This window comes from Sapajus apella, unplaced genomic scaffold (assembly GCF_009761245.1).
Source record: "Sapajus apella isolate SASKATOON/1434 unplaced genomic scaffold, GSC_monkey_1.0 scaffold49, whole genome shotgun sequence".
NCBI classification, from domain to species: domain Eukaryota; kingdom Metazoa; phylum Chordata; class Mammalia; order Primates; family Cebidae; genus Sapajus; species Sapajus apella.
The window spans coordinates 5,168,714-5,184,015 of record NW_022436989.1 but is presented as its reverse complement, the minus strand read 5'-3'; the positions used below and the strand labels follow the sequence as shown (position 1 = coordinate 5,184,015).

At 42.4% G+C, this 15,302-nt stretch overlaps 1 protein-coding gene across 4 annotated transcripts in view; it reads left to right on the top strand.

Annotated features, from left to right (window-relative positions):
• The window catches only part of SDCCAG8 (SHH signaling and ciliogenesis regulator SDCCAG8), a 249,716-nt gene that overhangs the window by 196,659 nt on the left and 37,755 nt on the right, over nucleotides 1-15,302 (top strand). Inside the window, exon 17 of one of the 4 annotated variants that reach the window (XM_032242403.1) lies at nucleotides 11,312-12,280. The exons of the other annotated variants lie outside the window; for them this stretch is intronic. Coding sequence (XP_032098294.1) covers nucleotides 11,312-11,339 — 28 coding nt within the window. The 3' untranslated portion in view covers nucleotides 11,340-12,280. Of the gene's footprint in view, nucleotides 1-11,311; nucleotides 12,281-15,302 lie in introns of those variants that run through there. 4 annotated transcript variants of the gene reach the window in all.

Sequence of the window (15,302 nt, the reverse complement as noted above, 5' to 3'; positions counted from 1 at the left end):
TGGGAGGCTGAGGTGGGCGAATCACGAGGTCAGGAGTTCGAGACCAGCCTGGCCAACATGGTGAAACCCCTTCTCTACTAAAAATACAAAAAATTAACTGGGCGTAGTGGTGGGCGCCTGTAATTCCAGCTACTCAGGAGGCTGAGGCAGGAGAATCACTTGAACCCGGGAGGCAGAGGTGGCAGTGAGCCGAGATCACACTGCTGTGCTAACAGCCTGGGCAACAGAATGAGATTCTGTCTCAAAAAAAAGAAAAAAAAAGTAGTATATATTATTTCATCTTTTGCACACACAGAAGGTATATAGATAGACACATAGATGGATATGGACCCCAAATGTCACATCTTCTTCATGCTCTAGCTTGTATCTCACACATGTAGATTCAAATTTTGCCCCATGTCAGTTTGTACATAGAACTCAGCATCTCTTTGAGTTTCCCAAAAGACTTCATAGGCACGAATATACTGCTGATCAGCATGGATTTTACTGAAGATATTATAAGAAGATGGAAAACATCCACACCATACCTCCCTTAGAAACAACATAACAATCTCCATTAATACTTAGTCCCCCCTTCCGCAGGCCTTTCCGGGCTGCAGTCCCACCTTCGAACTTTTTTCCCCCTATCTCTTGCTTTCCTTTCCCCTATAACTTTCTAATTCTTTGCCTTCTCATATTCCTAGGAGCCCAAAATTCCTTCCCCTCTTCTATTAGGCAGAACCATCCAGTTCTGCCACAACACTTGCCTTAAACGTACATATTCAGAGTAGCCTGCATCTTGAGTAAGCACGTATTATACGCACATACAGACAGACACTTACATATATGTACTAAAGGAAAGTGTAGGCCAGGCCCGATGGCTCACGCCTGGAATCCCAGCACACGATGGGCAGCTCTCTTGAGCTCACAAGTTCAAGACCAGCCTGCACAGCACAGTGAAACCCCATCCCTACAAAAAAAGAAATACAAAAATCAGCCAGGTGTGGTGGTGTGTGCCTGTAATCCCAACTACTCAGGAGGCTGAGGTAGGAGGATTGTTTGAGCCTAGGAGGCAGAGGTTGCCCTGGGCTGAGATCACACCACTGTACTCCAGCCTGGGCATTAGAGCCAGACCTTGTCTCAAAAAATAAAATAAAATAAAAAGTTGATTGTGGCCTGCTAAATTAATTTTGTGACCCACTAAAGGGCCATGACCCACAGTTAAAAAACCCTTCCATCAGGCCAGGCGCAGTGGTTCACACCTGTAATCCCAGCACTTTGGGAGGCCAAGGTGGGCGGATCACCTGAGGTCAGGAGTTCAAGACCAGCCTGGCCAACATGGTGAAACCCTGTCTCTACTAGAAATACAAAATTAGCTGGGCGTGGTAGCACACACTTATAATCTTAGCTACTTGGGAGGCTGAGGCTGGAGAATTTCTTGAACCCAGGAGGTGGAGATTGTGGTGAGCACTGAATGCATCACTGCACTCCAGCCTGGGGGACAAAAGTGAAAACTCTGTCTCTCACACACACACACACACACACACACCTCGTTATACCTGTGCTTGCGTGCTCATGCGTGTCCATGTGCACACACACACAGACGATAGGCCACACACCAGAAAGGAATATATTAGCGCTCTCTGGGATTACTGGTGTGCCTTCTTCCACTGCACTTTCCGACCATTTCTGTTTTCTGCACTAATCATGTGTTAATTGTGTAAAAGGAAATGCAAACAGTAAAAAACAGGCTCAGTCAAGGGCTTTTGTTTTCTAGGAAACCTCCCCTAGCAAACCCTTGCAAACAGGGTTGGAGTCCTCTGTCCCTTTCTCCAGTGTGCCTTTTTGACTTCTCCCTGCCCCTGAGATGATCCTTTTTTTTTTTTTTAAATCAAGTTTTCCCCCTGGCTCTCAGACCCTTCCTCCTCCCTCCTCTGTTTCTTTGGTTCATTACTGCTATAAACCTCTTTTTTCTTTCTCTCTGCAATGAGGGTTTTTTTTTTTTTTTTTTTTTGAGATAGTATCTGGCTCTGCTACCCAAGCTAAAGAGCAGTGGTGCCGTCACAGCTTACTGCAGCCTCGAACTCCTGGCCTCAAGGGATCCTCCCCCTCAGCTTTTTGAGTAGCTGCAGCTGTAAGTGTGCACTATCATACCTGGCTTTTTTTTTTTTAGGAAATGGGGTCCCACTGTGTTGCGCAGGTTGGTTTTGAACTCCTAGGCTCAAGTGATCCTCCTGCCTCATCCTCCCAAAGTGCTGGATTACAGGTGTGAACCCCCGTGGCCAGCCTGCGATGAGATTCTTACACTGAAATGCGTAGATGGGCTGTGAACCTTCAGAAAATGTATGTAAAACTTAATGTTTACTCATTTCTTTTCAGAGAAGCAGATCCAATTATTCTGCAAGGGCTTCTGTTGTGCTGAGCGAGGGTCTAGGTCTGATCCTTAGCAGCCTCTCAGAACGTTGAAGAGCTGAGTGACTGTTCTCACCCTGTTGGTTTCCTTCTCGAGACTGAGCACCATGAGGCAAGGACTTTGTCCGTCTTCATCACTGATTTCCTGCTGCCTTAGAACAGCGCCTGGAACATAACAGGCACTCACAAAGTGTAGCGTTCTGAATGACTAGACGTTATGAGGCAGGAAATACATTTATCTATGACTCTCCTTTTCCAGAGTTGATTAGATCTCATTATGTTATTTAAGGGTGCAGGAAGTCATCAAAAGGACTCTGGGAATTCAGACTGGGGATCGCAAAATTTGGAGCAGGTTTCGATTGGCTCTCAGGTGTCTGTCTCCCTGTCCCACAGGCTGTGCACTGCAGTTGTTGGAGCCCCTTCTGACTCTAAATGACATTCTTGGTGGGCCTGCGGCCCAGCCCGGCAGGGTCAGTGCAACGTAAATGTCCAGGACTCCTGACTCGGATTACAGGCCATGGCAGCACTCCCAAGTTTGACTTTCCCTTGGCTTTATTTAATATGGTTCATTTTGTTTTTGAAGGTAGTTTGTTCCATAGAAACCAGACAGGGTGTTGTTTAAATAGTAGGCTGATGTCTCAATGTAACATATTGGCCCACTGAGCTCTCCAAGAGTGTGAATCACAAACCCGCCTCTGTACATTTCTGATATAGTGTGAATGTTCTGGATGTAAGAAAATCCTGTTAAGAATGATCAGGTTATCTCATTTTGCCATTAATCGTATTTTGAAATGTTAAGTTGGTAGAATAACTGCCGTTCCTGGCTCAAGAGATTCTCTCGACTACAGCAAAATATTTTTAAAATCAGGTAATTCAGCCACCAATCCAAATTTTATTTGGTTTATTTTCTTCAGACTATATATATAATGCTGGGACTGAGTGTTTAAAGTTCAGCTTTGTGTGTGGTATTCCTGTGATAATTTCAGCACATAAAATAAGATGTTTACAAAAGCCAACCTGAGACCGATATTCTCCAGCAGTTTAGCAGCAAATTCCTACTCTGGGTATATAACAATAATTGGGATCTCTCTATTGGCTTTACATAAACTCAGATTAGTAGTAAAATCTAAGTACCATCCCATTTGGCAAACTCTTACACTTCAAGCAGTCACAAATTTGCTTCTGATTGTGCTTTTCATTCGCACCTAGCTCAGATTTTTGCCTGATGCTTTTTTAAATCCTCTAATTTACATACTGTGGTAAATTTAAAATGAGAACAGATGAATGCTGCTAAACTTTTCTATTTCACTGATGAATATGGTATTTTGCTTTAACTATCTAGCTGTTATATATTCAGTGACCTTTAAAACATGAAATAGATACTTCTTTTCATATACACTGTGCAAGATGAATTATTAGTATTGTCTTCCTTTGAAACTGTGATACTGAGACACAGAGGCCAAGCAGAGCATCTGGGAACTGATTTCCATGGGACTAAAATCAGAGTTTCCTGTTCCCGGGACTCACACTCAGTCAGCCGGGCAGAGAGGCCCGGTTCGCTCACGTTTGGTTCCCTTGGAGCTGTGGGAGGTGATGCATCTACTCTGAATGCATTTCTCCTTTCCTCACCCCGTTGCCCCAGTGCCCCGCAGTCTACATTGTACCCATTTGGGCATGTTGGAACGAGTGTGAGTCAGGGAAGAGGGTGCAGTTTTTGACTGGCTAATGTGAATTTGGCTCCAGCTACGTATATGTCATCTCACATGTTCTTGTTAATAATAATCCTTGTGTTCTCCAGAGGAGCAAAACGAGAGTTGGAGAAGTTCAGTTACTCCACAAGTGGGATATCTGCAGCACGCTCTTTCTATAACCTGTGCTGTCTTCTACTTTTCCCTGTTATCTTGCTTAGGAAACAGCACAGCACTTTGGAAGAGTGGGCCATTTACCGGGGCAGGATTTCAGTTGACATAACACACATGCTATCCACTGTGCTAGGCGTCTGGAGTAATCAGAAAAATCTCCCGAGATATGGTGGACATAATCTGCTTGATAAAATGAATAGAATCCACCATCACGTAATTTTATAACTGTTCATTTGTTTTCAATAACCAAAATCAATATTAATTTTAAAATCATACACACTACTTAGATTAAAAATGCCAGAGTTCATAAGACAAGGAAAATCTACAGCACATTTTAAAAGAAAAGCATAATTTTGAAAGAGGGGAATCTATTTCAGAATGAAGAAATGAAAACTTTCAAAAGCTTTAACAAAAAAATTCCTAGGGAATTTTGAAGTTTTATTTTGCCCTAACATGAAAACGTAGGCCAGTTGCTAAACATTAATTGCTTTACTTCCATCTATTTTTATTTTTATTTTTATTTTTTGAGACGGGTTCTCACCGTCATCCAGGCTAGAATGCATTGGCGCGATCTCAGCTCACTGCAACCTCCGCCTCCTGGGTTCAAGCAATTCTCCTGCCTCAGCCTCCTGAGTAGCTGTGATTACAGATGTCAGCCATCATGCCTGGATAATTTTTAGATTTTTAATAGAGGTGGGGTTTCACTGTGTTGGCCAGGCTGGTCTCGAACTCCTGACCTCAAGTGATCCACCTGCCTTGGCCTCCCAAAGTGCAGGGATTACAGGCGTGAGCCATCGCACCCAGCTACTTCTATCTATCTTGATCACACTTGATCATGCTGAGACCAGAGGCTCTGAAATTTAATAAATGACCCTAATTCAAAATGTCTTACTCCAAATTCAGCTTGATAGCCAAGCTGTTGTTAGTATCTCGCTTAAAGCAAACCCAACATATTAAATCCAGATTTACAAAATGGATTAATGAAGTAGTCGTTCTTCACTTAGCAACATAATTCTTTGTAGTAAGTATCCCTTGTAATGCATATAAATGTGATTCAGTTTATTAGAACCCTCTGTGTGTGCCACATTTCAAGTGCAAAGAACATTTGATAATGTTACTCAAGAAATTAGCGACTTCTCATTTGGCCAAATATTGTTGTGGCCTCTAAAAGGAAACAAGCAAGCAGGTCTGAATGGCGTCTAGACTGAAGGGATGCATGTTGCAGGAGTGCGGACTGCTGGCGTGGGCTGACGCTGTGCTGGGGGCTGTGGGAGCTCAGAGCATGGACCCAGTCAGTTTAGTCCCCACCATCCTAGTTTTCTGGATCTTCCAACTCCTTACTTATTGAATGAACCAGGAGCAGGCAGAATTTCTTTTGGTGGAAAGCCTTGCCCCTCAGTTTTCGCTCCCTGTTTTGGTTTACTGAACAGGAAAGCCTGACATAATTAAGTCTGAGAAGAGTTATCGGGCTCTGCTCTCATCCTTGATCCCGCCCTGGCTGCTAGGGAAATTCGCTTATTAATTCTGTGGCTGGTTTGGGTCATGCAGATGACCAAAGGTCACTGGGCTGTTAAGGTTATCAAAAGCTAAATGACGTGGGACACTTCTAGGGATTCGTGTACGAAGCTGCACAAATACAGTCAGATGACAAATTTGGAGATGTAGTGACAGAGTTAATAGTATTTTTAAAAAATGCATGCCTCTGAATGTAGTAGTGAACACGTATGGGAGACTCTGCTTAGAGAAAAACACAATAAGAGAAATTAGAGTAAGCTGTTAGCTGTGCCTATTTTATTTTCATGTAAATACATAAAGCTAATCTTTTCACTTTTATTTTTATACCAATATGCCTAGGTTAAAGTGGGTCATTCCCAACATTTAAAAAGCGGGTAGAGGGAGAGTAATTTACTTGGTTTTGGTAGAGGGGTAAGGGGTTGGTTTTTATTTTATTTGGGTCCAGTCTTCCATCTTTATCTCTTCGCTCTTATTGTGCTTTTGCTGGACCTTGCATTCTGATCATATTTAACTTTCTGTTGTAGAATTGGGACAGAAGACCTAGGGTTCAGCTTGAAAATCTTTTGGTAGATGCTATATCTTTAATAAATGTTAAATACAGGCATCACACTTTTAAAGAACATTTGTTTTTTAAGGGCCTTTGTGCATTCATCTGAGGAAAAAGCAACCAAATCTGTTTTATTCAAATTCCAAATTCTAGGGGAGCAGATTGTCACAGAATATACAGTGATAAACTTCCAAAAAGGAAAATGGGTGGAAGAACTGTAGGTATTTCTCATGCATGCTAGAAACCTTGATGCTCTGTGAGTGATCGGCAGCTCTGCCATTCTCTTTTGGTCAAGTTATTTTGTAAAAACTTAATTTATTGATTATTTCATATGTTTTCTTTATGGAAAAATCTTATAAATATTCATATTCAGAATAGCATGTGTCTCTTCTGTTGATCCTAAAGCCATAAAAGAAGTTTCGCTCCCAGTGTCATATCGACAATGAAATTATCACAAAACCAAAAATAATTCATGTAAATGTCCACATTGTTTAATAATTGGTTTTAGATCCAAAGCATCATTCTTTCTGTTTAAACTGATTGATCAGAACTGAATATGTTAAATGACTTATAGGAGCCCTGTAGATAATATACAGAAAGAATTCACCTTTCAAGTAAAAGTCTATTTGCTTTGCCTGGCCCATCAGTTTCCATATTTGCAGTGGCTTCCCATTATTGACTGGCATCATGCATTGAGAATTAGTTTTTCAAACGCAGTGTATTTACTTCTGAACTTCTCTGCTGGTAACAGTCTGTGCGTACATGACATTTGTAATGCTGATGGTTGATTTCAAAGTATAGTATCTAAGTCCAATTTTTCATGCATTTTATAAAGCTTTTGTCCTTAAGACATTGATTTAAGTCGCTCAAAATGGATTCTTAAGAGAGAGATCATGTCCATGTTTACATAATTGCAACCTCTAGTGTGCTTTGTGAATTTTAGTTGGCACCCTCCAATCCCTCTGTTAAGTGGTTATCAAGGGTGGTTATTACCATTTACAATATGAGGAAACCAGGAGACAGGGATTTTATTGACTTACACTGTGAGACGGCATTGCTGCTAGTCGGTTAATATGTGTTTTCTTCTCTTTTCTAAACAAATTTTAAAATTTAGCTGTAATATGCAAGGCATCACTCTCTGTCAGGAATATAATTGTCAGGTGTCCTGGTATGGATAGAGATCCTGCAGGAACCTTCAGGACCCATCCCAAATGAAGGCTCAGGAGATACAAGATACAGTTCTATCCCGTCTTGACTTTCTTGTGGGTCAGAGTGAGTTATTAATTTTTGGAGTGTTCTCATGAAGACACCTGACTGTTCAGCACACACAATCTTAAGGTTTTTGCTGTAAGAAACACAATCATCCCTTTTGCCTCCCGGGCCTGGGACCCTGGCCCTGCTCTCATTTTGTGCTTCAAGGATTCTTGGTTCCTGGCCGTTTCCTTAATTCCCTAATTTCCACAGTTTGACAGCACTGAATGTTGAGTTAAACTTCTTGCCACCATATAAAAATTTCCTGACACCTCTTGCAATATCAATTGTTGTGTAATATATAATTATGTAAGATATAATAAATATATAATAATCATTGTAATTCTTATCACTGTTATAGCCCCTAACTTTAGGGAGTGCTTGCTATGTACCAGCCACCCACTGAATTTTCATAACAAGCATATAAAGTGAGTACTAGCAATATCCCCATTTTACCAATGAGGAAACTGAGGCACAGTGAGGTTTTCTAACTGGATGAAGGTCACACAGTTGCTAAGTGACAGATGCCAAACTTAAACTTGGGTCATGTTGCTGTCAAATCTGTGAAGAAGGGATGCTGACGTGAAGAATCGTAGCAATAGTTTAGCTCCCATAATAGTGAAAATTTGTGGAAGCTCTTCCTGTGATTCCAGTGAGATATAGCATTGTTTTATATTCCCTTTCTTGGTGCTTTCTGAACGGCATTCCTGCCACTAAACTACCACTGTTTTCCTACAAGGGACATCTGATCAGTTTCTGAATTGAGTCCCAAGATACGTGCCTGAAGCTGTTGCATGAATATCCTCTATGTGGGAAATTCTTATGTTCTGATAGATGGAGAAAAATGTGGTGGAGATAGTAAAATATCACCAGTTTCAAACATGTGTATGTTACCTTAAATTTGAGGCAGATTAGGGAGAGTGAGAAGAAAAAGAAGAAGAGCAATAATTCAAAAGAGTGGCAGCAAGGACATTCAGTGAAGCCTTTCCCTCCCATGATGAAAAAAGTAATCCCCAGTTACTGACAGTTCACTGGGACGTTACTGTAGGTGCTTTGCAATAGTCTTTCAAGGCTTATTCAAATTATGATTGAGGAAGTGGAGGCTTGGAGGAAGGAAATGTGGGCATAGTTGCACAGTCCATAAGAGGGGAAGCTAGGATTTAAATAGGTTTGCCTGACACTGAGCTTGTGCTCTCGCTAAAATACCATCATATCTTTCTGCCTCTAAAGAGAAGCTGGTCCTGTTGAACCTGGGAAATCAGTGGCGAACATGAGGCTTTCAAGATTCAGTAAGATGGAGGAGGCCAGAGGTTCAGCACGTGTTGCCAGAAACTAGTCACTGAAGACTGGAGGAGTACTTCAGAAAGGCTTGGGGAATGGGTGGGTAGAAATAATTGTACATAAAATGAAAGAAAACACAACCTTTTGAAAGAGTGGTAATAGAAGGCGATACTAAAATATTTAGAAAGCGAGTAAGATTTTGTTTTTTAAGAGGCAGGGTCTTACTCAGTTGCCCAGGCTGGAGTGCAGTGGCACAATCATAGCTCATTGCAGCCTTAACTCCTGAGCTGAAGTGATCTTCCCACTTCAGCCTCTTGAGTAGCTGGGGCTACAGGCATATTAACACACTCAGCTGTTTTTATTTTTTCTAGTAATGAGGGCTCACCACGTTGCCCAAGGCTGGTCTTGAACTCCTGGCCTCAAGTATTCCTCTTGCCTAGGCCTCAAGAATCTAGTAAGCTTCTAATCAGTTTGCACTTTTGAGTATGCTAATGCTTTTTTTAAAATTACCACTCAATGGTAATAAATGGTGATGTGGTAATTCCAAGCTGTTTAGGAAAATTTGTACTACCAAATGTCACTGTCACTCAAGGGATTATTGCATATAGGTCTTATTTTGTTTGTTCTTTTTTAAGGCTTTCTCTGCTTTTCTTCCTTCTGTTACCATGGCAATATTAATGTTATTGATCTGAGTGGAACATGATGTTATTCACCAGCATGACATACATTAGATTTGTAAAGAATCTATTTATTAGAACAATTCATCAGGTGTTAGTAATGCTCATGCATTGAATTATTCTTTGGTCACCCAATACAGAAGCCTCTCCTGAGGCAAAGAGGCACCTTTTTTTCACAAAATGGTTGATTTCTTATTTTAAACACATAGTGTGTGTAGCCAGCACTGCTTTCTCTGGAGGATCTACGAGAGGATTCCGGTGGCGTGTTTGTCAGCTTTCCCTGAGGCCATCTGCAGGAATGGAACTGGTGCTGGCAGGGAACGGTCACTCCCAATCCACTCAACTCAAACGTGGCTATCACCATGCCAGCCATGTCAAAACTGGACATTTCCTGTTCGCAGAAAGTTGAAGCAAGTCCGTCTTGGAGAACATCTGATTGGAGATTTTAACATGGATAAAGATGATTCAGGGGACAAAAAGCCCAATTTTCCATTTTCACAAGCTCTAGGTAGAGCCACCCTAGCTGACTAGAGCGAAGTGTGACTGAGGCATGTTTATTATTAGAAAGAGATGGAAATTCTGGAGATGGGCATTGACTTAACTCTGTTTCAGTAATGTCGTGGTCACACCAGTAAGTCCCAGCTTCCCTCCTCCCTGTGTAGCTCTTTCTCCTTTTTCCCGTCTGTGGCACTCCTGACAGCAGTGTGTTAGGCTGGTTCCCTTTCTCAGCTGGTGGAGGTCCGTGGCCTCTTAGCCTGTGCCTCCCGGCACATCTGAAGAAACCCACAGTTCCCAGCAAGGCACTGACACTTGTATCTTACTGCTTAATTATTATACCTGTTTAATGCTACTTAGAACATTGTCAGCTGTTGAGAAAAGGTAATTATCACTAGTCAAATGAAAAACACTTTTTTGGCTGCCTTACGGACACACATTTTACTGGTACCTTGATACATAATGAAGCCTGATAGCAAAACTTTTGCTGGTCTCTTCTTCGAGCCACAGCTGTTTCCCTGCTAAATTCATCCCATCTGTCTTCCCTTCCGTAAAGCTGTAGGCAGTATAGCATAAGTACAGAAGCAGTTCAGTGCTATTTTGGATAAACATAGCTGAAATTTGAATCTTTGCCATTTGCGATGCACACATTTTGTTTTACTGCTGTAAAGAGAGCTGTCAAAATACAACTACATGGATAATTTACTAAAATGCAGTCAAATATAAGGTTGATCAAAGGGAAAGTACATTGGGTCACTCCAACTATTCCAGTCTGTGCTCTGAAAGGTGTCACTGACCTTGAGGTCCCCGTGAATTCTGTGTTGGGAGAGTGGCATCTGAAGTCTTTGCTTTAATCCTGCAGCATGGTTTTGAGGAGTTATCAGTTCCTTGTAACTGTGTCTGTGGCATGACTTTCAGAGTCTTCCAGAGGTCTCAGAAGTCCATTTTCTACGTCTTCAAAAAACGTGCACTGATGAGAGATGTCTTCTCTTTTTTGGCACAGCCAGCCAGAGTTGAGCTACATGACCATCCTGCTGAGTCCTGAAGTTTATTTCATTGGAACCTTTGTTACCAACTGAGGCAGTCTGTTTCATTTTCATCCCATTCCTTATTTCTGGACTATTGGTGCATCTAAATGTACCATGGTACATTTCAAAAAATCAATACTATATAATGCCTTACAGTCAAGGGAGATGTGTTCTCGAATGAAGTCCTCTTCTAGATTCTAAGATTCACGTCCACCGGCCCACAGCCCTCTCACACATATTCACTGCCTCTTCCCATGTGCAAAGGTCTTTGCGAGGCCAAAATGGATCATGACCTCTTTGAGAAGAAGAGCCAATACCTAATATATTTTGGTAGCCACTGTGGTCAGAGCTCATAAGAGGTACTTGGACTTCAGGTAAGTGAAACATGGATCTTATCCTGTTGGTTTTTAAGATTTCTTTACCTTAACCTCTCTGCACCACTTCTCAACCCAGCATCAGTGTAGCAAAGAGGGAATGAAGGGAGTTGCAGGAAAGGTTTTGGGGCCAGACCGAGGAGTGAGCCCACTGCTTTCTGTCCTTCCTGACTTTCCAGAACTCAGTCACCTGGCTCACCCAACTGCACGAGCTGGGATGCGTGAACTAGAAGAGGAGGAACCTGTGAAGTGGCAAGCTCTCATTCCTATCACCCCTGCCTCTAAAAATAACCCTCAATAAACAGATGACAGCAAAAGTCATCTCATGCATATAAAGACATGGCGGAAAGCAGTACCTTTTTAGGTAAGGGGCTGGTGGCTGTGAAGGTAAGGATAGTGACCAGGGAGGTGTCCCTCCTAACACTGTCATGCACACATCCTTCTCACAAATGTGATCTTGCTAACAACTACACATCCTCCTTGGAGTGAAATCTTGGCTGTCTTGTTCTCCCCTGTATCCCAGTACCCAGTAGAGAAGACATTGTAGGTGTTCAGAAAATATTTGTTGAGCAAAAACGAATGCATGAAGAGTAGAATAAATTCATGTTGTATTTTTTTACATTACCTTAAAATTCCTACCTTTTGTACAGCTAGAAGAAGCGAGCATCCATGTGCGCATTGCATTTAAACAGCTTTAGCAAAATCATAGTGCTGTTGGGTCCTCAGCAGCTGCCAGCGAAATCGTTTACCTAGAAAGTCCCCAAGGCCTTTTCTGCACCAAGGTGTTTTCCTTCTCTCATCTAGTTTTCTTTTGGCAAAAAAAAAAAAAAAAGCCTAGTCTCCTTGGAAGGCAAAAAAAGTAGATGACTGCCACACATGCAACCAACTCTCTACTTCAACCAAAGGTGGAAATGGTTTTGTCAGTGATTCTTTGAAAGCCATCTATTTAAAAAGATAAATAAATCTTTACCCTTACCCTGTAAGGACATCTGATCTCAGGCCAATAGGTGCTTTCCAAACCCAGTCAGGTCCACCGATGCTGTTCTTAAAAATGCATTCTTTCATTCAACACCCGCGTGTGCTGGACACTCTGCTAGGTGCTGTGGGTGCCAGCAGGATTCCGTCCTGACTCTCAGAAAGCTAACATTTGAGTGCAGGAGGCAGACAGTCACCGTGCACTGTGGTCAGAGCCATGTGTGGAGCACAGAAGAAGGAACAGGTCAGCATGAGACCAGGAGGGGCCCTGTGGAGTGACGACGTTGATGCCTCAGGAGATGCAGCGTACGCAGAGGAGAATAAGGCCTTTCTCTTCTAATGTTTTTTTGGATTGCGCACTTTAGAAAACCATTCTAGACTTAAGACCCAAAATGAGAAGAAGCACGTGACTTCTGGCTGACAGTCCCGTCATCCCCAGTGTCAGCACATGGTTCTGTGCCTTGCTGGACCTCCTGACTGCCCAGCCAGCCAGCAGGACTGCGCCTGTGGCTCTCCAGCCCCAAACCAGCCTGACAGAAGTTGCTTCCTATAATGCCTAGTACAGCACAATCCATTCACATCATGGGTCCAAAGGCAGATTTTTATCTTGAGAGGGAAAAAATAATATATGTGACAAAAATGTTATCTATGGCAATGTTACTTATTAACTCCACCGTGTGATTAGTTTCTTGAGGTTTTTTAGCAGTCCACTGACATCTTCTCCCCATCTTCATGGGGAGTTTGTCGTCACTCTACAGAGCCCTTCCCGGTCTCCTCATGCTGACCTGTTCCCCCTTCTGTGCTCCACACATGGCTCTGACCACAGTACACTGTGACTGTCTGCCTCCTGCACCCAAATGTTAGCTCCCTGATGCACTTGAATGTGAGCTCTGGACTTTATGATAAGTCTAGAGCCTGTGCCTTTGCCTCTGTTGGCATGGGTGGTCCTCCAGCATCTCTGATAGGGAGAGTAGTGACATCATTCTGCTGATAGGGCACATGCCCACTTAGAACGTTTAAATAATGAAATCTCTTGGAAATACCCATCCAAGGGGTAGATGTGAACTGTCAGTGTTCCCATGAGAGTCAGCAAGGTCAGTGTCATTGGCTAGAGAGAAGGTTGAAAATAACCCTTCATTCGGAGGCCTATGTAGAATGTTGGGTTGCTGTGCTCAGGTCCTCTGGACCCCAAAATTAACATGGTATGATGAAGTGGTGTTCCTAGCGGGGAACAAAAGTGGCTGTCAAAATTAACATGGCTCTGTTTGACACCTGGTCCTAAAAGTGATATTTATTTCTGAAAATCACAGTTTGGAGCACCTGGTGGCATTGGTGGTGCTCTTTCCGAACATCGTACGCTTAGGTTTTCCAGTTCACGAATTGTTTTGGGGGAGCTTATACACTTGTTCCCATCCTCGGGGATGGGCTAGTTGCTATGTTACAAACCTTAACCTTTGCGTATACCTCTGTTTTATTCATGGGAGGTCACAACTTAGTAATCCTATATAGTATTCAAGCAGATGATTACAAGTGCCTAGCAGACTAATATAGCTAGCATTTGATTTGAAAGGAACAAAGACCAATTAATAGTTTTCTGAGACCATACTTAATATTTCATCAGGCAGGTATGGTTGCTGCCATTTCGTTAACTGGGATGCCAAGGAATTGCTAAAAAAAAAAATTAATACACATTATTACACATATTTACACACACTGAACTATTTCAAACCAGTATTGCTGGAATAAAGACAAAATAATACTGTGTATTTACATAACACCATAACACCTTTCATCAGAAAAATCGCAAGCCTTCGAAAACTAACTAAGCTGTACAACACCCTGTGAGGTGTGTAGGAGGTAAGGCAGAGCAATAAACAAGGAGGTGATGAAGGAAAAAGGCAGGCAGGCAAGCATGCTTGCTTAGGGTGAGCCAGACTCCTGCTGGGTGACCACTGGCATTCAAGTCCTGGTCGCCCCATTGTGAGGAAACCTAGATTGAAAGCATCAGTACATGTCGCAGGTGATTATAGACTTGAGGATTCTTCTCTATGTTGTCTTTGCATTGTAAAGTCTGCGTTTTAATTGAATTGACTGGACAGACACACAGCATTACGTCTGCCCTGGGCTGCAGCAGTGACTCCCAGTGTGATCATCTGATCATTGTTTCACTTTTCCTAGGGCCTACCAAATACAGTTTTCTTTCTCCTTAGCCAGGATTTTTTACTAAAGTGTGACAGTTTACTCTCTAGAAATGCCTAGAGATGGCTGGGTGCATGCTGGTCCAAGGAAAAGGCATGGGTGAGTCATGGTCTCTTTAGGGAGGGTCAGGACTGGTCAGAACAATTCACACCCAGGCCTACCTCAGTGGCTGCCATGCCCAACACCTCCCATGACAGCCCTGGCCTGGCACTGTGGGCACAGAGGCATGACCAGGCCTTCTGTGGAGCACCTGAGACCAGCCTGGAGCTAGAGGCAGTGGAGGGCCAGGAGAATCAGTGTGAACACAGGAATATCACCAGGCCAATGGAAGTAGTGAATTTTGCATTTAGAATTTTGGAATAAATTGGGGATGTACTATTCTGTTGGAGATTCAGAAAGTTCAGTCCTGAAACTTAGCACTCATCCACTTATGCCATGCAAAGGATTTATTCACCTCATCCTTTCAGAAAAAAGAACTTTCTCTATGTCAGTCCTTCACACAGCCTCTGTTTCGGCTTAACCTTTCAGATTTTCAGATAATTTAGGTGTCACAGATACCCATGTTAGGATCGTTTTTCAGACACTATAATTTAAATGTCTCTGAAATGTAATAAATAGAGCTTTGTCTGGGTTTGGGAAATAATGTTTTCTTCCCAAACAGCTGTTCATCTGTATTAACAATTTTTTTTCTCTCTCTAACAGAAAGG